Genomic DNA, 26,008 nt, shown 5'->3' with positions numbered 1-26,008 from the left:
CAGCTGCTCCTATCCATTCATCTTCATCACCCCATTACCCACCCCTACCTAGAGAGCATTTCATGGTCACTAAGCATGCTCAGTCCTCCCTGGCCGTTTTTGGGAGGCCATTCCTCTTTAGGTCCCCCCCCCATCTTCTACAAACCCTGGGATTCCTTCTAACCAGCTAACATCTCCCTCCAGTTTATGGGTTTGGGCTACATGAGTCTTGGCACATCGTTGGCCAAAAAAAAGGGGGGGTAAAGAAAGGGCATGAAAATCAGTAACTCTTTGGCTTTAGTGTGGTTTGTATCATTTGACACAATGCCCTTGATCTGATGCTATGGCATGTTGCGTAAAGAAAGAGCAAGGAATTTAAAATGCAAATCTACTAGGGGGCCTGATCTCTCGAAGCCACTGCGATTGCATTTTATGGCTGAAAGGTTTATGCAAAACGTTGGTTTAACAAAGTTTTATTCCCTTTAATGATCTTTATAAGACTTTGCAGAGGAGATAATCCAAATGAGGGTCCACAATAGCAGGGAAAAGGAAGGCACATTCTTCTTGCTTCAGAACCCCCCCCCCCCGCCCCAAGGAGTCTAAAGTTTATACATATACAAAAAGCAAGTGTATTGCTACAACAGTATATACGCAGGTGAGCATATTTCCAAAATAAGCAGTCAGAAAAGGAAAGGGACAGATTTCTATGTTTCGCGGAGCCAAATGACCTCAATAAATTAATGGGGCATTTCATCAGCAGAGCTTGCGGACACACATTTTTGAAATTTGATTTAATGCTGGGGGAGGAGGGGGGTCACAGAGAAGCCAACTAGGAAATATCATACATGCAACTTTATGTTTCAGAAATACTGTGTAACTGCACCTGGAAGAATATGTACATGCAATCTTCTGGGCTAGGATAGGGCTTCTGTGTGAATTAAATGACACTTTTTGTTTTTAAACCATGGACACGGGTGGTGCTGTGGGTTAAACCACAGAGCCTAGGACTTGCCGATCAGAAGGTCAGCAGTTCGAATCCCCGCGACAGGGTGAGCTCCCATTGCTTGGTCCCTGCTCCTGACAACCTAGAAGTTCGAAAGCACATCAAAGTGCAAGTAGATAAATAGGTACCCCTCCGCCGGGAAGGTAAACGGTGTTTCCGTGCGCTGCTCTGGTTCGCCAGAAGCGGCTTAGTCATGCTGGCCACATGACCCGGAAGCTGTACGCTGGCTCCCTCGGTCAATAAAGCGAGATGAGCGCCGCAACCCCAGAGTCGGCCACAACTGGACCTAACGGTCAGGGGTCCCTTTACCTTTAATGGCCAGCCACAAAATAAAAACATCCAGACTTAAATCCTAGCATGCAACCTGAAAGCTCACACTTTCAGTCCGTGCAGGGAATTGATGGATTGAGCTTTATGGATTAAATCACTGGCCCACCTGGTCTAGTATCTCCGCACCTTTGCTTCCCAGCAATTTTTTGCTTCATTGATTTGTTATAGGGTCTATGTTTGAATTTAAAATGCTGTGTGGGTTATTTTCTCTGCAAACAGGCCTATCTCTCTCACACATATTAGAGCAGATATATAGGCCAAAGGGAGGAGTTGCTGTACTTTTACAAGTTTTTTTGGAAGATGTGAATCCTGATTTGAGGTCAATGGGCTAGATTTGAACTGGCACAACCAGTTCTCTTTTCGCCTCCTGGCTACCCTCACTTGGCTTTTAAGTTAACAGGATTAAATATTTGTGAATATAAGCTAATTAACATGCACAAATGAACAAAAGGAATTCCCTCCTCTTCCCCTGGAAAGACATTAAACCCATTTGTAATCGGCACAATTGCATGCTTTCTGTTAGATATTATGCTGTCCATTTTTCAGCTGCCCCTCTGCACACTGATCTATGTGTTTAGCCTGCAGTAATTAGGAGGTGGCAACATTTTTCTCTGAAAAGCTTCATTTGCAATTTCTGCAGATCAAGGCTGCTATTAAAGAGACAACCACAGAAGACGGTTGGAAAGCTGCCATTTCTATGGAGTTCAGAACCAGACTTAATTTCCTGCAACTATTACTGCTTATACCATTGTTGTAAGTTGACGGTGCATTTGTGGCATCCCACAGCCCATTTCAGGATCTGACCATAGATGTTGACATGTTTTAATCTTTCTTTAAAAACTTGCTAACCTTTTAATTATCTTTAAATGTTGTTTCTAACTGTTTTTGTTGACAACTGTAATATTTCTTGTAAACTGCCTAGAGGTTTTACCAGTGCTTTTTTTCTTTTAAAAAAAATATTTAGGGATTCTCTCATTTTGGCTCAATAAAATCACCATTTTATAGTTCAAATCGGGAAAAATAAATAGTAAATGGACAAAATTACAAAGATTCACAAAATGTTTAGGGGTATGCATACCCCTGCGTCTCTCCAGAAAAAAACCACTGAGAGTCAAGCAGTGTATACATTTTGTTAAATGAAATGTTAAGTGCTAGAAAAATCTTAGAAAACAAAAGTAAATCCTATTGACCTTGTGTTATCTGACATATTTTTATCCCACCTTTCCATAGTGATCAAAATAGCTTATGTTGTAATTAAAAACAAAACTATACAGCAATATATGTATTAGGGAATAAACACAGGAAGACTGGGAACTTGCCCACAAGTCTGTCAAACTTCAGCCCTTTCAATAAGGCTGACTAGAATCCATTATATTCCATTTACGATCATGAAAGTAGAGACAAGGATCCCATGTGTAAATTCTAAAATCCCTCCACGTGCTTTCTTCTCAGCGCACCAGCCTGCTGGGGTTTCAATCCTTTGCACACTTTCTTCGGAGGAAGCCCACTGAAAACAACTTACATTCGGAAAGTATTAATGTACCGGAAGTGGATACAACGCTCCGTTTTAATCTGCCCGCGGCTGTATCTGCGAATAGGTTTTTTTGCTTTTCAACTCATTTCGCTATTTACTGAGGTTTCTCATACTCGGGAAATGCAGGAAAATAGCAGAGTGCAACCCGATCTAACGTTAAGTTTTGCACAAATTAAATCGTACTCAGGTACCGGGGACTTCCTCGTAGGTAAACGTGCTCAGGACGGCGGCAGCCCGTCTCTCTGCATGTTTACTCGGAAGTAAATTCCCTCCGAGCTCCGTGGCAAATACTGCCATTGAAAAGTACTGGAAGTGCGGAGCTACGGCGAATGGACGGGTTTTGCCTCGGGCTAGGCTGATAAACCAGATCCCCTCCTTGCGGGTTTCTCGCCCCCGCGGGACTACCCACAAGCCCCATTGCCCGGTTTCTGGCTAGATGCCCGTTTCCTACTGATTAACCGAGAGGAGAAACCAGGCTGCTGGCAAAAGCGGCCGGGCTGCGACTTCAAGGCCGTTTGCTGAGCATGCTCCGAGCTCCACCCGCTGCGCCGCCAGAGGAACTGCGCGGAGAAGCGGAAAGCACGAAGCATGCGTGCGGGGGCTGGCTTGGGTCGGCTGCTGTGGCTGCCTTGGGCGCTTCAGTGCCACCGCTCTTCGTGCACGAGAGGGACGCCGGCGCGGCTTCTGCAGCCGTGGGTGCTGATCTGCCGCTCGCACGGCGGCCTCATGGCTCAGTACGGCACGGAGCAGCGGGGGCAGCTCCACTCGCCCGATTTCCGCCTTTACTTTAGTAAGTAGCCGCTCGGCAGGACCCGCGTGGGCAGCGGCAGCGGCGACGCTTCCTTCGAACGCGCCGGCGTTCTATAGAACGCTGCTGGCACATTCGCTTGCTTTCATCTTTGTTACATGGCGTTCTAGGGCGGGGCTTCAGCGCCCAGCGAAGACCCGCCCCCCCTCTCTTCTCTGATGGGTGGAATTTAAGAGCAATTAAATAATAATAATAATAATACAGGGTTCTAGGGCAGGACTCGGGGTTGTTCCGCCCCCTTCCCTTCTGATTGTACTGTCGTTCTAAACGCGTAATGAATTACCGGGCGTCCTAGAGTGGCGTTTAGGGAAAGAATCCTTTCCCGGTGTCGACTGTTTATACAGTAATTTAAGATCCTTTGCTGGATCAGATCAGAGGTTAATCTAGTCCGCTGTTGGCGTTTCCTAGTGGGGGAGGGGGCAGTGATTCATTTTCGGGTGCCAACTGGAATCTGCCCTGGCGAGGCTCAAATTGTAATTGTAATTAAATTACAAAAATCAAAGCCTGATTCAGAATTTTGGTGCGTGGCCTGCCTTGCACTTACAATCACTTTTCGCATGCCGCAGTGACAGGAGACTCGGTTTGTAACTCTAATGTGTGGATCTGAATAACTGATAAGCCCACAAAGTGCAAATAGCAAACATATCACATACAGGAGTGCAAGTACAGTGGTGCCCCGCTAGACGAATGCCTCGCAAGACGAAAAACCCGCAAGACGAAAGGGTTTTTCGGTTTTTGCGACGCTTCGCTAGACGATTTTCCCTATGGGCTTGCATCGCAAGACGAAAGCCCATAGGGAAATCTCGGGGACCGTTTTTTAAATGCTGGCGGTGGGGAGCAAAGCCTCCCCCCCCCCACCGGACTTCAGAAGAGGTCCAGGAAGGCCGGCGGGGGCGAAAGGCTTTGCTCCCCACCGCCAGCATTTTAAAAGCGGTCCGGGATAGCAGGGAAGCGCTTCCCGCTATCCCGGACGGCTTTTGAAGGCAGGCAGGGGGGGCAAAGACTTTTGCCCCCCCTGCCTGCCTAACCGGGGGCTTTTAAATCGCCCCGGGACTGTCCGGGGCGATTTAAAAGCCCCCGGACGGCTTTTGAAGCCTCCCCCCCCGCCCGGCTTCGGGGAATCATCCCGATGCCGGGCGGTGGGGCAGGAACGCCTCCCCCAGCCGCCCGGCATCGGGGAATCGTCCCGATGCCGGGTGGTGGGGCAGGAACGCCTCCCCCAGCCGCCCGGCATCGGGGCATCGTCCCGATGCCGGGCGGTGGGGCAGGAAAGCCTCCCCCAGCCGCCCGGCATCGGAACGATGTCCCGAAGCCGGGCGGCCGGGCGGGAAAGCCTCCCCCCCCGCCCGGCTTCGGGGCATCGTCCCGATGCCGGGCGGTGGGGCAGGAAAGCCTCCCCCAGCCGCCCGGCATCGGAACGATGTCCCGAAGCCAGGCGGCCGGGCGGGAAAGCCTCCCCCCCCCGCCCGGCTTCGGGGCATCATCCCGATGCCGGGCGGTGGGGCAGGAACGCCTCCCCCAGCCGCCCGGCTTCGGGGCATCGTCCCGATGCCGGGCGGTGGGGCAGGAAAGCCTCCCCCAGCCGCCCGGCATCGGAACGATGTCCCGAAGCCGGGCGGCCGGGCGGGAAAGCCTCCCCCCCCGCCCGGCTTCGGGGCATCATCCCGATGCCGGGCGGTGGGGCAGGAACGCCTCCCCCAGCCGCCCGGCTTCGGGGCATCGTCCCGATGCCGGGCGGTGGGGCAGGAAAGCCTCCCCCAGCCGCCCGGCATCGGAACGTTGTCCCGAAGCCGGGCGGCCGGGCGGGAAAGCCTCCCCCCCCCCGCCCGGCTTCGGGGCATCGTCCCGATGCCGGGCGGTGGGGCAGGAACGCCTCCCCCAGCCGCCCGGCATCGGGGCATCGTCCCGATGCCGGGCGGTGGGGCAGGAAAGCCTCCCCCAGCCGCCCGGCATCGGAACGATGTCCCGAAGCCGGGCGGCCGGGCGGGAAAGCCTTTGTCCCCCCTGCCTGCCTTCCCAGGGGCTTTTAAATCGCCCCGGACAGCGGAGAAGTCCTCCGCTGTTCCGGGCGATTTTAAAATGCCGCCCGCCAGAAGAGGTCGGGGGAAGGCTTTTTCCATAGGAACGCATTAATTGATTTTCAATGCATTCCTATGGAAAACCGTGCATCGCAAGACGAAAAACTCGCAAGACGAAGAGACTTGCGGAACGAATTAATTTCGTCTTGCGAGGCACCACTGTAGTGTAGAGCCAAGGCCACTTGTAAGCATCCTGGAGTGTGTATTGGAGAATAAGGCCATCTGGCTACTAGCCATGTTGGCCCTGCTCTGCTTCTGCAGTTGGAGACAGTACACTTCTGAGTATCAGTTGTTGGGAACTGCAGGACGAGGGTGCGCTCAGGTGCTCTGGTCCGGCTTACTGGTTCCTCACAGGTGTCTGGTTGGTCACTGAGAATAGGATGCTCTACTAGATGGACCATTGGCCTGATCCAACTGTATGCTTATGTGCATGCAATAATCACACATACACATCAGGCAGATTCTTCCATGATAGCTTAATTCTGAAGCAGCCTGTAGCAGTGGGGTGAAGCAACAGTATGTACAGTACTGGAGATCTTCAGATGGGACCAGCTTTTCCAGTCTGGACACCATATGTGGACTGCCCATGTCTTTTTCTTCTTTGGCGATCTCTCATAGCCGAGTAAGATTGTCTTCCATAAACAAGGTTTTAACAATGAGTCTGTAAGTGATTGTGGATCCACATGTCCTTCCACAGTGGGGACATAGGTTTCCGGGCGGGATTTGACAAAGTGTGGGTTTGCCAAGCCCATGACACCTTTGGTAAAGGCTGTTCTCCAACTGGAGCACTCACAGGCCAGTGTTTCCCAGTTGTCAGTGTTTATACTACATTTTTTTAGATTTACCTTGAGACAGACTTTAAACCTCTTTTGTTTACCAGCATTACCCTTTCCATTTTTAAGTTCAGAATAGAGTAGTTGCTTTGGAAGACGATCATCAGGCATCCGCACAACATGACCAGTCCAACAAAGTTGATGTTGAAGAATCATTGCTTCAACACTGGTGATCTTTGCTTCTTCCAGTACACTTATATTAGTTTGCCCATGTATGATGTATGTGGATTGCTGTGCATGACGTTTGCACGGGTTTTGCTGAGTATACCTGTGCTAGGAAGTCTTGGCCACAGCTAATAACAATTTCCACTATGCAATGAGAATAATAGGCCCTGCTTGTAGCTTGGGGCCACTGAGAACAACAAGTTCTCACCAATCAAGCTCTTATCTTGGCTTTGTGGGCAAAATCCCCTGGCGAATGCTTGTTATGCAGGTCAGCCCTCTGCATGTTTATTCAGAAATCAATTCAGTGTGCCCCGCTGCTGAGTAGACATAGAACTGAGTTCCTAGGAAGGCACACCATGAATGCTTACTTTTCTCATCGTTGCAAAGCGTGCCCAGTAAGTGTTGCTGCATTTGCAGAGCAGATGTACAGCAGCCCTCGTGGTTAAAAAGTCCCATGAGAAGACTGGGGGAGCCATAGCTTAGGGATGGAGTGCATGAGTTGTGTGCAGAGAGTCCCACATTCAACCACCAACATCTCCATTATAGTATCTCCTTCCTTGTAGAGGTACTATAGACTCGCAAGCAATGTACTATAGACCCGCAAGTACTGTCCCAGTGTTGACCTAGTGACTAGCCTCCCATGAAGGTAGCTTCATACAGTTATATGTAAATCTCCTCTACCATCTGATGAAATGAATCTGCATAAGCACACACAGCAGGTTAACCACGGCAGCAACACTTTCCTACAGCATGTTAGTGGTACAGTTCTTTGTGATTTACTCACTGTTTGTAAGGAATGGTCCATCAAATGGTGAAATGTGGGCAAGTTCTAACACTGGTTGCTAGTCATACAACATAGGACCTGCTACCCTAAGGTTACCAGATTTTTTTCAATGAATCTGGAGACACTTTTCAACTTCAATTGATTTTATATGGAGACTGATTTGTAAATCTGGGGACTATCCCCAGGAAACCTTGCGCTACCCTATTACCTAGAAAGTTAATTGAATTAATTGAGTTTTTTTATCATTGGTTTCTTAGATCTGAAAATCATAGTGTTGAGGTGGGAGAGGAGACAAGCTTCTAGGTATTCTTGAATGTATATTATTGCTTACTGATTGTAGAGCAGGAAAGCAACCCAGCTTTTAAAGCAAGCTGAAAACTAGTTCTCTGCCACGATAACGTGAATTGTTTGTGCTTTGAAGAGGAGGTGATTAAAACTGTATTGCCAGTATTTTAGCTGAGCAAGCAGAGTTTATAGCTGAATAACTGCAAACTAGTTTTTTGTACCAGTAGAGATACAAGCAATTGTATACACTGCATGTGTGTTTGTGCTTATAACGTTTTGTTTAATCTTGTAGAGAATTCAAAGGGAAAATACATTTCCCCATTCCATGACATTCCTCTGTTTGCTGGATCAAATGAGGTAATTAACACATGTAACACTCTTTATTTGTTGAAATTGCTGGAAGTTGAGATCTTTTAAGGTAAGAATGAGTCTTTCACTTTTAACCTAACTAGTTCTATAGTCATAACTTTTTATTGTCAGGGGAAAAAATCATTTCAGCCAAAGTTTCATTTCATCCACATCTCATCAATTCTGAAATTATCAGTGACATTTGAGCTGTGATCTTGCACTGGTGGAGGTCAGGAGACCTCGTTAATTGCAATGGCCTGCTTCCTAAAGCAAAATTCACACAAAAAAGGGTACCATCCTTTTTTGCATTCTGGGTTCTTTTGACATTATTTGGGCTGACTTGTGTGGTCCACTTGTTACTAAAATCCTCATCCTCATGGTCATCTGATGTATTTTAAATGTGAGAAGCAAAAGTGAATATTCAATACACAAATTCGTTACACCTTAACTGTTGTGTGTTTTTGAGAATGTATTTTTTGTTTTGGGGCAGAAGCAGTCAAAGAAGCACCAAGTCTAGAATTATTTGCAAGAATTGCAATACAGTAATGAGGATATCCTATTCTGGAAGATAGGACAGTCTGCCGATCCATTCTTTATTATTATTATTTTAAATAACTTTTTATTCAAAATTAAGACAAAACATATTATCCAGAAACATATCATCCTTATTCCCCCCCATTTTTCCTCCGTCCCCCCACAGAACCCCCCCACCCCCCCAACATCCCTCAGTTCCAGTCTTTGATTTCTCTAAAAATGCTATTTTCTGCATGTAACACAGTTGTATAGATCCTCAAACTATTTAGCTGATTATTATCAATAAAAAGTTTGTGAATGTTTATTCAAAACCAGCCGAGGAGTCCAGTTCGCTTTGCTGTGTCTTCAAATACTTTGTAGAGGTTTCCCATTCATCTTTAAAGTCACAATTATCCTTGTCCCGTAGCTTGTATGTCATATGTGCTGCCGAAGCGAGCACCATTCTTTATTTTTTTTATGTAGCATTTTATTTTTACAAGAGACCAGGATAGTGCATTCTATAGCAATCCTCGTGATTACAAATCATTACGAATTCAAAGATCAACACATCTCAGGGATGGAGAACCTCAGGATGCATTCCAGTCAGGCAAAATCTCTCAAGGTTTGTGCAAGCAGGAGTGGCCTAAAGGTCACCAGATAGAGAGACCTGGAGGGATGCATTTGGGGTGCAGGTTCCCCATTCCTACTGCAGTTGAGTTGCTCATTCAACAAATATCCACAACCTTTAAATAACTTTTTTGGGGGAGGAAGGTGTTGAGTCTAGTTAGCAAAGTCACACCTATTCACAGTAATTAGCCAGCAAACTCATAATATTTTTGAACGCTCTGGTGCTGCGCTTGATACCTGCATTCAATAGTCACTTTATCACTTGGCCCCATTTTTTAGACTTGTCTCTTTACGAGTTAGCCTTGTGTATTCACTGATTTTTCTTTTTTCCTGTACAGGATAAGGAGATTCCTGCAAAGAGGTCGAAGAACAGTGAAAGTGAGGTATGATCACGGAGCCCTTTATTGAGATTATTTGCTATACCTAGTTTTGCAGGGGAAGGAGAAATGTGGGGGAGGCAGCTGTCTGATGGATCTCTGATGTGTTCAGTTCCTTACCTTCAAGCCAGGGTTGAGGAAAATTAGGGTGCAATAATTCTGGGCATCAGTAAGAGGATTTTGTCTCATATCCACTGTATGGTCTCAACTAAATATTCATACATTTCAGCAAAGCCTGTATTTGTCATTGCCACTACTCCAGATGGAATTTAATTCGTATTTCAGTAGACAAATGTTTCAAGATACAAATGTCATCACTTGAAAGTTCTCAGATACCCTTTTTGTGTCTCTTTTAACTGGGCAACTTTTTTAAAATAGTAAATCCGTCTGCCTATAGCAGAGACACCCAACTTCCAAGAGACTGTGGTCTACTCACACAATTAAAAACTGGCAGTGATCTACCCCTTTTTTGGGGTTCAGGTCAAAGTTGTTGAGCTTCTCTTAGGGAGAAAAATCATGTTTTTTTGAGGGGGGGGGGAGAACAAGCCTAAGGAATACATGGAAAAAGCCGCTCAACAAGAGTTCACTAATGAAACAGTCAGCCTCGCAGCAGGAGCTCTGACTTCTGTTCTAGTGATCTGGAGGACGGGGGGGGGGGCGGGGGGAAGGGGCTGGCTGGATGGAAGAGCTAGCGATTGACTGCAATCTACCAAAACCTCCCGGGGATCAACCAATAGATGGCGATCGACCGGGACATCCATGGCCTATAGCAATATTTTTCTGGAAGATGCTTCAAGTTGACTGTGCCACTACAGGCCGGGGTGCGTGTGGCTGTGGTCACGTGTGCTGTTTTTGAACGCTCTTCCACCTAAAAACTCTGCACACATGGGAGAAAGATGGTTCTTCTTCATTCTGAAATGTGCTTCCTAAAGAAGTTTACCAGGCCCACTCTGTCAAATCTGTAAAAATAGCTATGATGTAGTTTTGTGGGACAGCCTTGCATCAGCCATTTTGCCTACAGCAATCATGAAGGACCATTCAAAGTTTCAGATTCCCCAGTGTTAAGTAGGACTGCCCATGAATTGATGACTTTTTTTCTGGAACTTCATTCTGCTATCAAGAACTTTGTGGATTAATTTGCCATGCTGGTTCATCTAGTTTATCATCACAGGCGTGGGCAGAGATGCTCACATGAACTCTGGCTGGTCTCATCACTGATGTTAATGGTACGTAGAGAGGGAGGGGGAAAGTGTTGTGAGATGTTGGTGTGGTGCAAACATACCAGCAGGCGCACCAGACTAGCTTTCCCAGTATGTCTGCACCACATGACCCTCACAGCTGCCTCTTCCCCTCTACCTCTCCATAAACAGCCATGACACTACCAACCAGAGGTATAAATCTATGCAATCATCAGAATTGCTGTATTTGACCAAGCAGTTTCTTCCACTGATGCCCCATGCAAACAACTCAGATCTGTCTGTCACTTTCATCCTATAAGGCAGTCTTCATGGTCTATGGCTGATGTTTGCCAGATGTAAACACCCCCTAAAATTAAACAATTTATTAGTTTACACCACACTTTGTCTATAGATGTCTATAGATGTTTCACAGAGCCCATGGAAATACTGATAACCAAGGTTCTACCTAAAACTACAGTGGTACCTTGGGTTAAGTACTTAATTTGTTCCGGAGGTCCGTTCTTAACCTGAAACTGTTCTTAACCTGAAGCACCACTTTAGCTAATGCGGCCTGCCGCCGCTCCGCCGGAACACGATTTGTGTTCTCATCCTGAAGCAAAGTTCTTAACCCGAGGTACTATTTCTGGGTTAACGGAGTCTGTAACCTGAAGCGTCTGTAACCTGAAGCGTCTGTAACCTGAAGCGTCTGTAACCTGAAGCATATGTAACCCGAGGTACCACTGTATCGTAATATTGTATGGTGTGAATGTGGTCTTTCTTTGGAGGTGGGCCATATTTGCCAATGGGCTGCTCTAACCGTGTTTAGGAAGGGGAGGGACTGCGATGAGCAAGCATGAAGTCTTGAGGCTGGCTCCCAGCTGGCCAGCCATTGCCAGCAGAGAGCTAGCACTGTGTTTCCTTTGACCCTGAAGAGTATGATAATAACCATGGTTGCTCTGTGCTCATTCTCTGTAGATTTGTGTGTTTCCCATTAATTTCTTAGTTGTTCCTTTCCACCCGCTTTTTCTTCTTCTGTTCAGGTTGTACTTAACATGGTTGTAGAAGTGCCTCGCTGGACGAATGCTAAAATGGAGGTAACCATGGACAGCAGCTTGCAAAAACGTAATACAAGTGGAGCTTGGCAAAAGTGCATCTTCAGGCCCGAAAACTATTCTTTTGATGAGAGTATAAGATATATAAGTTGTCAATGGCTTGAACACACCACAAACAGCATTTTAAATAAAGCCTCCTTTAAATGGAAAGATGCATTTAATATCACTTGGACTGGCATGCCAAGGGAATTCCCTAACCCACCCAAATATTTTTATCACCATAAACAAATATGTTCAATGTACTGTTTCCCTCACTTTGGGAGATGGGGCAAATATATAAAGCTTGATGCTTTGTTGTGTTGTACGCTATGGGGATAAACAGTTGAATCGTTTTACAGTAATCCTCCTTTCCCCTTCCTTCCCAAATCTCTCCTCTCCATTTTGCAACATGTTCCAGATTGCCACAAAGGAGCCATTGAATCCCATTAAGCAAGATGTAAAGCAGGGCAAGCTGCGATACGTGGCAAATATCTTTCCCCATAAGGGCTATATTTGGAATTACGGGGCCTTCCCTCAGGTAATGTGGTTTCCCCCCCTCTCTCTATGTGAAAGTTTTCTGTCGTCTCAGTAAAGTCTAGTCATAATTCTTGTAATTTTTTATGAATGCAAAGTGGTTGCATGGAAAACAAAGGTGTTCAGAAGCCTTGTGCATTGGCTAAAGGGCTGGGGAGACATTATGTAACAATATTTGCCCATTAGTTTTGAGGAGTATTTAAAAGCAGAATGTATGTGTTTCTGGGAAAATAGTCATGCAGGCTCATAGTGGTCTGAGTCATGCAGAATTATAGAGTTGGAAGGAGCCACAAAAGCCATCAGTGAAGGAGTCTTTTGCCCAACATGGGCCTTAAACTCACAACTCTTCAGATTAAGAGACTATCATACTACTAAACCATGGTTTATTAAACTATGGTTTACTAAACCATGGCTTAGCATCATGTGTGAACCCGGTCAAGTAGCTTAACTATGGTTTATCAACTATGGTTAAAGGTTGCCCATTAACCAACGTTTGTAGCCGATTTATAAAACTTAGGTTACATTATCCTCATCTTGGCATTTTGTGTGAGACTGGACCTCCTCCTCAATTATGGTTAAGGAGTTGTCATGTCCCCAAAATTATAGATCCACAACAAAGAGCAATTTTCCTGGCTTTTCCTCCTTTAATGGGTGAACCTAATAAACCAAGATTTAAGTCATTGTCTGCCAGAAATTTCAGTTTTAATTATACTCTATTAACTATGGTTATCCTTAATAATGGTTAACATGAACCATGGCTTAATGTTATGTGTGAACCAGGCTAATGTCCAGGGGTTTTTCTGCATAATGCATTTATGTTATATTCAAAACTTTGGGCAGATGGTGAATAGCATCAAAGTGGAGGTGGGACAACTGCTGGCCTATTGTGCCTATTATGAATCTGTTCCTTAGCACTGATATGTCATTCATTATATTTTTGTCCAGGACTATATGTCAAAACACACACCCCCATCCTGATTATAGCTTCACAATACCTTATAAAAGAGGGCTGTTACTTTTCTACAGCAGAGTGAAGATTTGACCCAGATCTCTACCCTAGCCAAACACCCTGTAACATGTGACCCTCACCCCCAGAAATTGTTGGACTTGAACTCCTACCATACCTGACACTTGGAGCCACACATCATCTGGAGGGCCACAGGTTCCCCTGTATTATTTGTTGGTGACACCCGTGTGCCATGGTCTCAAGGGAAATGAGAGTCACTATTAAACCTAGTCCACGCAAGAAGCATGGCTCTTTATTTTTGGAATCTTTGTAACCCATACAGACTGGTAATCTGAGATCTTTCCTTGCTTTCAACAGACTTGGGAAGATCCCAATCACAAAGATGATAGCACAGGATGCTGTGGTGACAATGATCCCATTGACGTCTGCGAAATTGGTTCCCAGGTCTGTGTTAACTACTTGCTTTAGATTTTAATCTAATGTTTCAGACATTTATTTTCTATTATGAAGTAGGAGAGTAGGCCGCAGCAGTCCAACTGGGAGATAGGGTTCAAAACTTTAGTTTAGACCCGTGGTAAAGGTAAAGGTAAAGGTACCCCTGCCTGTACGGGCCAGTCTTGACAGACTCTAGGGTTGTGCGCTCATCTCATTCTATAGGCCGGGAGCCAGCGCTGTCTGCAGACACTTCCGGGTCACGTGGCCAGCGTGACAAGCTGCATCTGGCGAGCCAGCGCAGCACACGGAACGCCGTTTACTTTCTCGCTGGTAAGCGGTCCCTATTTATCTACTTGCACCCGGTGGTGCTTTCGAACTGCTAGGTTGGCAGGCGCTGGGACCGAACGACGGGAGCGCACCCCGCTGCGGGGATTCGAACCGCCGACCATGTGATCGGCAAGTCCTAGGCGCTGAGGTTTTACCCACAGCGCCACCCGTGGTACCTGCAACCAAATATTGCAGCGTTTCATTTTACCTATACAGAGTTCTAGCCAGCTAGCTATAAGCTAGCTATAAAAGCTTGAAGTCCGGCAAGTCATTCCTTCATCCATCCTGTTTTCCATTTTTCCATTCCGGATGATGCTTCATGCTCTGTTTCCACTAAGCATCAATAGGTGGTGTTTGTTTTTTTGCACTTCTGCAAACCTTGGGGTTCCCTCAGCACCCTAATACCTCTCTCAACCCCATTTTAGCTCTAGTATTGTTGGTACTCACCACTTGGGTTTGCTATTAGAGGGAGCGATGCTCAGACCTTGGGAGATGAAACAATACCACTGATGCGGTAGAAGCAGGCTGGAAAATTAACACGCCTAGGAAAGAAACTAGGACATAGCTGAAAAAAACAATTGTTGAGTCTTTCTTCTTTGCAGTACTTTTCTAATTCAGAAGCTTGTTTTCTATGCTTTTAAGGTTCGAACTCTCGGTGAGGTGGTTCCGGTGAAGGTCCTTGGAGTTCTTGGTCTTATTGATGAAGGAGAAACTGACTGGAAGGTCCTTGCTCTCAGTGTGGATGACCCAGAATCACAGAAGATTCATAGTAAGTATTTTTAACCTCCCTGTTAAATCACCCATTGCACCTAATCTACAAACATCCTGTGTTTTCACTGTCATTGTTAGGAACCTTGAGAGTTGTGAGGCTCTATGGATCATTGAAGATTGCAAGCAGAACTTTCTCAGCTTGCCCACCAAGCTACAATTTGTAGTGTTTGGGGTCAAAGCCATAGTAGCTAAAGAGGTTAAAAATTGGCTTGAGTTTGTATTTATTAGATCTGAGTTGCTTTGTGACGTATGAAGGCATTTGAATTTGTAACATAGAATTCCTAACCAATCTTTTAATGGCATGACTTTCCAGTATATATAATACCCATCGTTATTGTTACTTTGTTGACGTTTGGTACCTTAAAAGAGTAAGATAATTTATTATGGCATAAGTTTTCATGGACTGGTCCACTTTTTCAGATGCACGAAGCATTAGCCTGAGTTACATGTGGACGCAGGTGAGAATTGTAAACAGAATTGTAAATCGGAGGGAAATGACACGTTTAAAGTAAGCACAGTGATAATTGCAAAATTAACAGCTGCCGTTTTTATTTGGAAAACGTATCTTTATTCTTTTCAACCTGAAAGCAACTTCCTCCAAATTTTTAAGGGACTCCGGTTGGTCCACCAGTTACGACATTTTATGGACAGGGATAACTTGGCCCCTGAACTTCATGCTCTGGATTATTGCAATGTGGTCAATTTGGGGCTTCCCTTGAAGATGATTCGGGAATGTCAATGGGTCCAGAATGCAGCAGGAAGATTTTGGATGGGTTTCTCTCTAGATCTCACATAACCCTTATTTTAAAAACAGCTACACTTATTGCCAGTTCATTTTGGGCCCAATTCAAGATGCTCTTGTTAGTGTTTAAAGCCCTAAATGACTCAGGTCTGTCTGAAAAGCCCTCTTGAGGGACCATCTTGATAGTTCCTGTACCTTCTGAGGCCTGGGGATGGGTGGCTTAGGAGAGGGCCTTCTGAATGGCAGCCCCAAATTGTGGAACTCCCTCAGAGGTGTGTCTGGCATCTTCACTGTACATCTTCTGGTGAATGCTGAAGACACACCGCTTTACCCTGGCTTTTTGACACTTGAGGTGTGTATATTGTTAGGACCCACCTGGTTTTGTGTTCACAAGTTGTTTTGAACTGTGCTTTGTAAGCTGCTCTGGGACCTATTTTATTGCTATTAGTGTTCAGTTCTCAGGGTTTTTTTTCAGGTGTGAAACTAGAACCATTAACGTACTGTATTGGTTCTCCACAGATAGCATTTAAATATGTTGAGCAGCAAGGAAGATTTATGAATGCATTGGAGTGAATTAGAATAAACATTCAATATTAAGCAGCTTGAAACGTGTGTGAGCTCCCTTCCCCCCGCTTCAAAACATTGCAAATGCCTTTATATGGTCTGAAGTAGTGCTTCCTGTAAATGTTTAGAAGATGTCATTAAAAACATATGTCCTCTTCCCACAGGCTTTCTCCCCCTGAATGCATGCTGCAAATTGGGTGTGTTAGCTTTGCTAGAAAAAGAAAAAGGGAGAGGGAGAGGGGAAATGGCCACACGTGCATGTGGAGACACACACATGCACACAAAGTAGTTATGTACAAATTGTTTCTCATGGTGCCAGTTCCAGTAGAGTTGGGAATTGGCATTCAGTTGCTCAAGGCTGCTTTCATGCGTTCATCAGAAACATGCGCCAATTCACATTAGTGATCCAACTAGCCCGGCGTTGTCTGTTTTGACTGGCACCAGCTCTCCAAGATCTCGCTGGGTCTGAGCGGGGTGGGGAAGGAGCCCCAAAACATCCAGAACACCCCTCCCCAATCCTTCACGCTCCTTTAACTGTTAATAATAATAATAATAATAATAATAATAATAATAATAATAAATTTTATTTATATCCCACCCACCCCCAGCTGAAGCCGGGCTCAGGGCAGCTAACAACAATAAAATAGTACAACATTCTAAAAACATTTCATTATAAAAGTAATTCAAATCAAATTGATGGCAACCATTGGGCCAAAGTTCTGTGAAGATTGCCAGAGGAGGGAGTCAGGCTGTGCCTTGACCAAAGGCCTGGTGGAACAGCTCTGTCTTGCAGGCCCTGCGGAAAGATGTCAAGTCCCTCAGGGCCATAGTCTCTTGTAACAGAATTTTCCACCAGATCGGAGCCATAACCGTAAAAGCCCTGGCTCTAGTTGAGGCCAGCCTAACCTCTCTGTGGCCTGGGACCTTCAGGATGTTTTTGTTTTAAGACTGTAAGTTCCTCTGTGGGACATACCAGGAGAGGCGGTCCCATAGGTACGAGGGTCCTAGGCCGTATAGGCTTTAAAGGTTAAAACCAGCACCTTAAACCTGATCCTATACCCCACCGGGAGCCAGTGCAGCTGGTATAGCACCGGGTGAATGTGATCTCGCAGTGAGGACCCTCTGGGTCAGTCTCAAGGGCAGCCCCACGTAGAGCGAGTTACAGTAATCCAGTCTGGAGGTGACCGTCGTGTGGATCACAGTGGCTAGGTCAGGGTGAGAGAGGTAAGGAGCCAACTGCTTAGCTTGGTGGAGATGGAAAAATGCCGCCTTTGTTATAGCTGCAATCTGCGCCTCCATGGAAAGGGAGGTGTCAAAGATTACACCCAAACTCTTAACGGACAGTGCTGGCACTAATTGCACCCCCACAAGAGATGGGAATTGCCCCCCCCCCCCAATCCCATATCATCCCATCCCAGCCAAAGGACCTCTGTCTTCGAAGGATTTAACTTCAACCGGCTCCCACGTAACCATCCAGCCACAGCTTCCAAACATCTGATCAGTGTGTCTGGGACCAAGTCAGGATGGCCATCCATCAACAAATAGAGTTGGGTGTCATCAGCATACTGATGACAGCCCAGCCCAAAACTCCGGACAAGAGAAGAGGAGTGGCTCAGTGGTAGAGGACATGCTGTGCATGCAAAAGGCCCTGCTATCTCCAGATAGGGTTGGGAGAGATCCTGGTCTGGAAGCCTGGAGAGCAGCTACCATCCATTGTAGACAATACTGAGCAAGATGAGCCAGTGGTTTGACTCTGTATCAGGCAGCTGCTTACGTCCACACAAACCTTGACTCTCCTGTGTGGTCTGCCGCTGAGTGACGGTACTTCCTCATTATGGAGGAAGAGAGTCCATTATTCACCTTGGAGGCACTTTTAGGCTGGCCAGGGAGTTTTGTGTGTGTGTGTGTCAGTCATAGCTCCCTGCTGCTCGGTGGCATAGCATGGGTTACTAGTGCCCAGGGCAAGGCAAGTATCCTCAGCACTGCTTGCTGATAAGCTGGAACAAAGGGTCAATAGCTCACAGCACCTTATGAGCGTTGGGCACGGCAGGATGGGGGATTGGTCAGGAGTGGGTATCTTTCAGAAACCCATGCAGAGGGTGCCCAAATCTGCTCCTCAGTCTACCCATGCGAACACTGGAAGATCTGTGTGAGGAGGAAAGAGCGCTATTTTTTATTTTTTCCTCTTGAAATTTTACTTCCCCATGAATTTTGCACCCAGGGCAACCGCCCCTTTGGGCCTGCCCACACTATGCCCATGCCACTGCTGCCTCAGGCAGAATTGAGCCATCATGTACAAAGCATGCCTTATTCTTTTGACAACAGTGGAGCAGTAGTTGCTGTGAAAGTTTGCTGCAAGATTCTTCCTGTTGTGTTCTAGTGAGCCACCATGCCAAATCAAGGAAAAATACGGAGCTTCTGTCTCTCAACAGTCTCTCAACTGTACCTCTGCAAATTGGTGGAACTGCCTCCTGAGCTACCAAAAAGCAGCAGTCTCGAGCTCAGCCTTTCCAAGTCTTCTGGACTCCAGTTCCCATCAGCCCCAGTCAGCATGGTCAATAGTCAAGGATGATGGGAGTTGTAGTCCAAAACAACTGGCAGGCACCAGGTTGTGGCAGGAGAACCTGTGGCTCTCCAAATGCTGTTGGACTACAACTCCCATCTCCCCTGGCCATCAACTATGATGTCTGGGACTGATGGAAGTTGGAGTCAAGCAACATCTGGAGGGTGTTCCCCATCCCTGATGTAATCCCATCCCAGTGTAATAAATTACATAGACTTCCAGTGTTGGTTTTCAGAATCAATGTGTACATATATGGCACAGTAACTGAAATTATATACAATGCACAGTATCTGTTGTACATCCAGAACTCTTTGCAAGCAGGGACTAACCCATAACCCATTGACTTTAGTTTTACAGAAACCTCCATTCACTCACTCACTGAAATGAATCAAATTGTTTCTATTTGTGGGGTGTGTTTTATTGGAGACCTTGCAGGTGTCACCTTGTAGACCAGTGGTCTACTTACATGTACTTGCATGTACATTTAGACCCTATGGAGTTGGGGCAAATTGGGATATAGCGCTATTTTGTGCATAGGTATAGATACCTGTTTTTCTAACCCTTTGCAGATATTGATGATGTCCGGAAGTTCAAGCCAGGTTATCTTGAAGCTACGGTTGACTGGTTCAGATTATATAAAGTTCCCGACAGGAAACCAGAAAATCAGTTTGCTTTTAATGGCACTTTTAAAGACAAGGTGAGGTACTTCCTTTTGAAAGATGACAGATTTGCTAATGGTTCTCATTGAAATTGTACTCTGTGGAATAAAACTTTCAGAAGAGTTCTGGAATCTCATGCAAAAAAGGGGTGGGAATCTCCAAATAGAGTAAACTTTTATTTGTGTTAAAAATGTACACCAGATAGTTCACCTTTATAGTTCCATGCTCGGCTATGGAACAAGAAGTATTGAGCCTCACCATGTAGGACTAAAGCAGAACTAATTAACACACAGGCTGCGGGCCAAATCTGGCTGGCCAAGCCACAAGAAGTGACCCTCCAGCCCTTTCCCTCTCTCCAGTTTTATCACTCCATTTTGCCAGATAATAAATCTCCCTGTCTGTCTTGTTGAGGGTTATTTTTTTTATATATAAAAGAGCTCTTTATCTCCCTATGGAGGATCTCTGAAGAACGTTCTGAGTGATCTTTCGTCTCTGATCTCAGCACTCATCGTCACAAGTGCTGAGATCTGAGATAAGCCCCTCTACATCTTCTGTAAGAGTACAAGACAGTGTTTTCTTCCTCTCCAGTGCTGGCGTGTGGGGAGGGTTCAAACCCTGCCTTTTTCAACAGATCCATTGATGGTGATGGGAAGGCTACCTATGCTGACTTTGACTATGTGCATGTGCGCAAATGTCTTTGTATTTGTGTTCATACCCAGGCGTAGAGGTCAAAAGGATTGAACAACTCACCTTTGAGGAGATTACTTGATACGTTTTAGTTTAGGGGAAAAGGCAAGCAAGGCGAGGAACATAATAGAGATAGCATGGAGAACGTGGAGAAGGTTTTCCCGCCTCTTTCATAATCCTTGAGCTTGGGGACATTCAGTGAAGCTGAAAGCTGGAAGATTTGGGACAGATAAAAAGAAAGGACTTCTTTAAACTATTGAACTTGCTCTCACAGGAGACAGTGATGGCTGCTATCTTAGAGGAGGACACAAATTCTTGGAGAAGATGGCCTCTACCCATGATGGCCATGCTGTGCCTCCACAGTTGGAGGAAGCAGTGCTTCTGAGTACCAGTTGCTGGAAGCCACAGGTGTCCTGCATGTAGCTTTCCCACAAGCCCCTGGGTGGCCACTGTGAGAACAGGGTGCTGAAATAAATGGGCCATTGGCTTGATGCAGCCGGCCCTTGTGGTCAGCAGTTCTCAGGGTTATAAGCAGATGTCAGGGAACTGCCATCGGCTCAGAGGTGAGGAATAGAAGGGCAGTTGTATTACAGGGAGCCCACAAAAATCTTGTGAAGCAGTTCCCTTCTGGGGAGGAGGAAAGCCCCACCTCTAGTGGGGCAGAGGTGCAAGGACCAGAAGATGCTGGTGGGAGCCTTAACACCACTCCTGGGCAAGCCAGACAGGAGGGAAACACGCCCTTGCCATCGGCCATACTGCACAGTAGCTTAAGGCCCAAAGAGGGAAGGAGAAGATTGGGGGTAACGAAACTCTTATGTTGGGGGAGGTCCAAAAAAAGACCATTCCCTGATTCTGCTAGCGATTGAGCCAGACATGAGCTTTGGAGCTCTTCACTGTAAATAGTTTGCACCAAAATAAAACCTGTAAAAGACAGGTTTGGAGTCCTGCCTGGTTACTCTCAAGCAACTGCAACAGCCACCTGACAGCAGATTTTGAAAGATTGTGACAACAGCAATAAGAAAGAGATCCAGTTAGTCTTGTAGACAATTCTGCTGCTGTAACTTAGGAAGTTTTGGAAGAAAACCCACCTTGTCTTCCCAGTGCCTGCGACTTCCAAATAATTGCATGGTCGTTTGAAAGTTTCCCTTTCCTGAAGTATATTGTTGTAAACTCGTTGATGGTCTGCAATGTTCTCCCTCTTTGAGGTTGAGGGAAGCTCCCAAGTCTCAGTTATATTCTCAGACTGACCTTAATTAGACACTTTCCAACTGTTTCACTGAGGTCCAGGGAGGGCCGTTGCCAAAACAGCTGGCGTTTAAAAAATTAAGCATCTGTTGAAAAGCTTTGCCTAGAGCAGAGCCAAGGCATGAGCTGAATTATTTCACTCTCTATTTGAACTGACTTGGAGAGGCTTCACAAAACGGTTCTGGGAATGCGAAGAGGGGTTAGTCTTTCCCCAAATATGGCTTAGTTCCCATGGCCTGCATGAAGCATGGCTGTGCTCAGGCCATTCCATTCTTATGAAATGCGCATTCCCATTCCTGATGTGTCTCACCCCCCTTCTACTTTTTTGGGAGCAGATCAGTGTTTTTTTGGAAGTTTCCACAATGTTTGGTCTGAATTGGGGAAGGTTACATCTTCTTATTTTTAGAATGGAAGTGGCTTAGCAAATGTATTGGGACCTTCCAAGCTCTTGTTCAGCCTGTAGTCTTAAAGTGTTCTTTGAGTTCCTGTTTTGTTTTGCAAATCATACAGTGTAACATTGATTTTAAAGAGGGGGTGGAATCACACCTTATTGTCATTTTTTTTAAAAAAACAGGCATTTGCTTTTGAAATCATTCAATCCACCCATGAGTACTGGAAGGCTTTGCTTCACAAAAAGGCTGATGGAGGCGCCATAAAATGGTAAGCATTCACTTGGCACCCGGATCTATTGAAATCCAGTGTGAATTAATGCAAAATTGACATGGATGGCTTTTATTACAGTGGTTCCCTTTCTGTTCCTGAAGATCACTTCTGCGTACTGCCTTTGTTGGCAATTTCACTTAAATAAAATAATTAAGTCACAACCGCATGAGCCCCGCAGATTATTCAGTAATTAAACCGTAGTAACGGCTCAAAAATAAATTGGCCTGTAATCTCCCACTTGTAATTTTGCTCACAAAAAAAGAGAGAGGAAAACCTTGGCTTTTACTTGAGGATATATTGAGTTTCTTGACTTTGCTCATTCTAGGGCCTCATCTGCACCAGAGGTTTAAAGCACTATGATGCTGCTTTAAATAGTCATGGCTTTTCCCAAAGAATGCTGGGAACTGTAGTTTTTTAAGAGTGCTGAGAGTTGTTAGAAGGCTCCTATTCCCCTCACAATTCCCAGAGTTCCCTGGGAAGTGGGGTTAATAGTTAAATCCAAGTTGAATCCTGACAAGACAGAAGTACTGTTTTGTGGGGACAGGAGGCAGGCAGGTGTGGAGGACTCCCTGGTCCTGAATGGGGTAACTGTGCCTCTGAAGGACCAGGTGCGCAGCCTGGGAGTCATTCTAGACTCACAGCTGTCCATGGAGGCACAGGTCAATTCTGTGTCCAGGGCAGCTGTTTATCAGCTCCATCTGGTACACAGGCTGAGACCCTATCTGCCCGTGGACTGTCTCACCAGAGTGGTGCATGCTCTAGTTATCTCCTGCTTGGACTACTGCAATGCGCTCTACGTGGGGCTACATTTGAAGGTGACCCGGAAACTACAACTAATCCAGAATGTGGCAGCTAGACTGGTGACTGGGAGTGGCTGCTGAGACCATATAAAACTGGTCTTGAAAGACCTACACTGGCTCCCAGTACATTTCCGAGCACAATTCAAAGTGTTGGTGCTGACCTTTAAAGCCCTAAACTGCCTCGGTCCAGTATACCTGAAGGAGTGTCTCCACCCACATTGTTCTGCCCAGACACTGAGGTCCAGCGCCGAGGGCCCTTTGGCGGTTCCCTCGCTGCAAGAAGCCAAGTTACAGGGAACCAGGCAGAGGGCCTTCTCGGTAGTGGCATCCGCCCTGTGAAACGCCCTCCCACCAGATGTCAAAGAGAAAAATAACTATCAGACTTTTAGAAGACACCTGAAGGCAGCCCTGTTTAGGGAAGCTTTTAATGTTTAATAGGTATTGTATTTTAATATTCTGTTGGAAGCTGCCCAGAGTGGCTGGGGAAACCCATCCAGATGGGCAGGGTATAAATAATAAATTGTTGTTGTTGTTGTTGTTATAAACTACTCTGGGTAACACCAGCTTCTTATGTTCCTTCCTGTTCACGTTTTCCGTCATAGCACTTGACAGTAATGCCCCAATTGTTGGTAATTTTGTTCTGTTTTCAGCACCAACACGCAGCTGGATACCAGTCCATATTGCTGCAACGAAGAGGAAGTGCAAGCTATTGTGCAGTCTGTAAGAGAATTTTTTTACATCCCGATTCTTAAATGTATGTCATTAATTGAAGCATAAAATTTCCAAATGTGCAGCGAGGTGTAAAACAAAGGAAAGACCTGACTTGAAAATTAAATGGAGAACACAGGTAGGGTGTTTGGGTGTGATGGAGGGAACCGGGGACTGGGAATCTAGGTGGCAAGGGGTAAAAATATTTCGCAGCTTTAAGTACTGTTTTATTTACCATTTCTCAATCGGAGTAATTCCATTACCGGTCTTCTCAATGCAGTGAATGCATTTCTCTCTTTACTTATTTCTCTGAAAGCTCCATAATGCTGGATTTTCTATCTCACTAATACTGAATAATAGCAAGGTGGACCATTTGTATCTCGCCTACTCAGTGTGCTGGCTTTGATTTGCCCTGTTGTCATGTGCTACTAGCACTTAAAGCTCATTGAGTAGCAGCAGTATACTCTTAATCACAAAGAGCATACTTTATTGCCTTGTGTAATTCAATGTATCTTGCAGGAAAAGATAAAGTGTGTGTGCGTGTGTGTGTGTGTGTTAGAAAGAGAGAATTATTTAAAATATTATTTTCAGTCCATCCACATGTTTCCAATTTCTTTTTTAAGAACACAAAAACTTAAGCAAAGGAGCTAAAAATATCAGAGCCTGCTTTTATCCTAAAAATGAAGCCTTGCATTCTGATCTGTTTATAAATGGGCTTTGCCAGCTGCAATGATTGCATCAGTTACATCGAGAGTTTTCCGCCGCCCCCAGGAGTGTTCCCAGCTATTTAGCCAGCTGATTTTTAACTATTAATGCCCTGAAGTGCCCATTTTGTAAACTGAGTCATGGCAGTTGCACAGATGCAGCCCGTACAAGGAAGCTTCTGTTTTCTATGAAGAATCTAATCCAAGCTTTCAGAGACGCTTCTTCCCCCACTTTTGATTACAGCAGAATGCATAGTGCATGTTCAGAATGTACAGCGCATGGTTTAAATGTGCTGTAAAAGTATGGTGCCTTTCAGTGCAACCTTTTTATTAAATGAAATGTATGCTTGTTTGTTTTTGTTTTGTTTTGTTTTTAAATCCCTACGCAAAGTCAGCCCCTTTTTGTGTGTGCATGAGCTCTTCGGCTCAGCCTCCAAATTGCTACACCCTTCTTCAATTAACCCTAAGTGTATGCAACTGAATTAATTGCAAGTTCTCCTTTTGTTGACCGCTGCCTCCCCTTCCCTAGTTTCCCCTAGTGTCAAATTTTTGATTTATAAGCTTGTTGGATCGCTTTGCATGTTGGTGATGCAAAGTAAATACAACAGACTGTTCTTTCTGTAGATTCCATCCCCCGCAGAAGACTATCCTGTTTCGAAAGAAGGTAAGACCCATTTTTCCAGGTGTCTTCATCCCACAGCTGAAGCCTGCCTATCAGCCATACATGTGATAATTTACACTCCTTGTTCAGTGTCACATACAGTTTTGTTCTAGTTGAAAACAATATGATTGTGAAATGGTGTCCTGTGGTCCTATTTTCTGTGACCATTCTTGAGCAAGTAGGATACCCCCCCCCATCCCCCAAACACTGGAATGATGGCATGAGATATTTGCACACCACCTCTAGAACTGGCATTCTTCTTAAAGGAAATTCAAAATATCCTGTAGTAGGTTTTATGCAACTTAACATATATTATTATATCAGCGTCTTTGCTCCTTCTTGCTACTTGTAAGCATTGCTAACTGCTGGACATCTGTTAAGCATAAATATTTAGCAGATCTGTGAGATCAGGTTGGCACAAACTTGGGGGGGGTGTGGCTTCTGCTAGAAATTAAAAACATGTCTGTTTCCCTGCCCCTTTATGCTTGTTCCTGATGTTATGCTTTACGTTCTTAACATTTTCTAAGTTGCTCAGGGAAACTTTCTGCAGCAAGCAATTTATAAACTGAACGAATGATTATGTATTGATTCGTGCACAGACAGCAGTGGTCTGTGTTTGACTATTCTGTCCTTTTAAGGAACAGTCTAGTAATGAATAATATTTGTTCTGTTTTTTCTTTTAGTTGATAAGTGGCATTTTCTCAGGCAGTGACCATGAGCGTTCCCTGAAGTCAGTCTGTGCCATCTATCTACATCTATCTATCTTCTTTATACACATTCATTTACTCTCTCTTTCACACACACATTTTTTTGAAAATATGCAAGAGAATATGTCACCAAATGGATTCTAAAGATACAGGTCTACATGTGCTGTGCAAATTTCTATCATGTAAATAAAAGCAGTGATTTTACATTCTCTTTGTGGTATTGTGTGTGCGTGTGCGTAAAATTTTAGATTGTTACCTAAGATACACTTTTACACCAAGTCTACCATTAGGTAATAACTGCAACCTCCCTACGTGTGCTTTACAAAGCAGATTGCCTT

At 45.3% G+C, this 26,008-nt stretch overlaps 1 protein-coding gene across 1 annotated transcript; it reads left to right on the top strand.

Moving 5' to 3' along the window:
• Positions 1-2,732: 2,732 nt before the first annotated feature.
• On the top strand, positions 2,733-25,879 carry PPA2 (inorganic pyrophosphatase 2). The gene is made up of 12 exons (XM_081925245.1): positions 2,733-3,636; positions 8,092-8,156; positions 9,626-9,670; positions 11,883-11,936; positions 12,352-12,471; positions 13,792-13,878; positions 14,839-14,965; positions 19,406-19,533; positions 22,002-22,087; positions 23,541-23,610; positions 24,927-24,966; positions 25,647-25,879. Exons 1-12 carry the CDS (start codon positions 3,435-3,437, stop codon positions 25,673-25,675), a joined length of 1,053 nt encoding a protein of 350 aa, XP_081781371.1. The 5' UTR covers positions 2,733-3,434; the 3' UTR covers positions 25,676-25,879.
• The last annotated feature ends 129 nt before the right edge of the window (positions 25,880-26,008 follow it).

This window comes from Podarcis melisellensis (assembly GCF_964234715.1).
Source record: "Podarcis melisellensis genome assembly, chromosome: 9".
NCBI classification, from domain to species: Eukaryota; Metazoa; Chordata; class Lepidosauria; order Squamata; family Lacertidae; genus Podarcis; species Podarcis melisellensis.
This window is presented reverse-complemented; position numbering and strand designations above follow the sequence as displayed.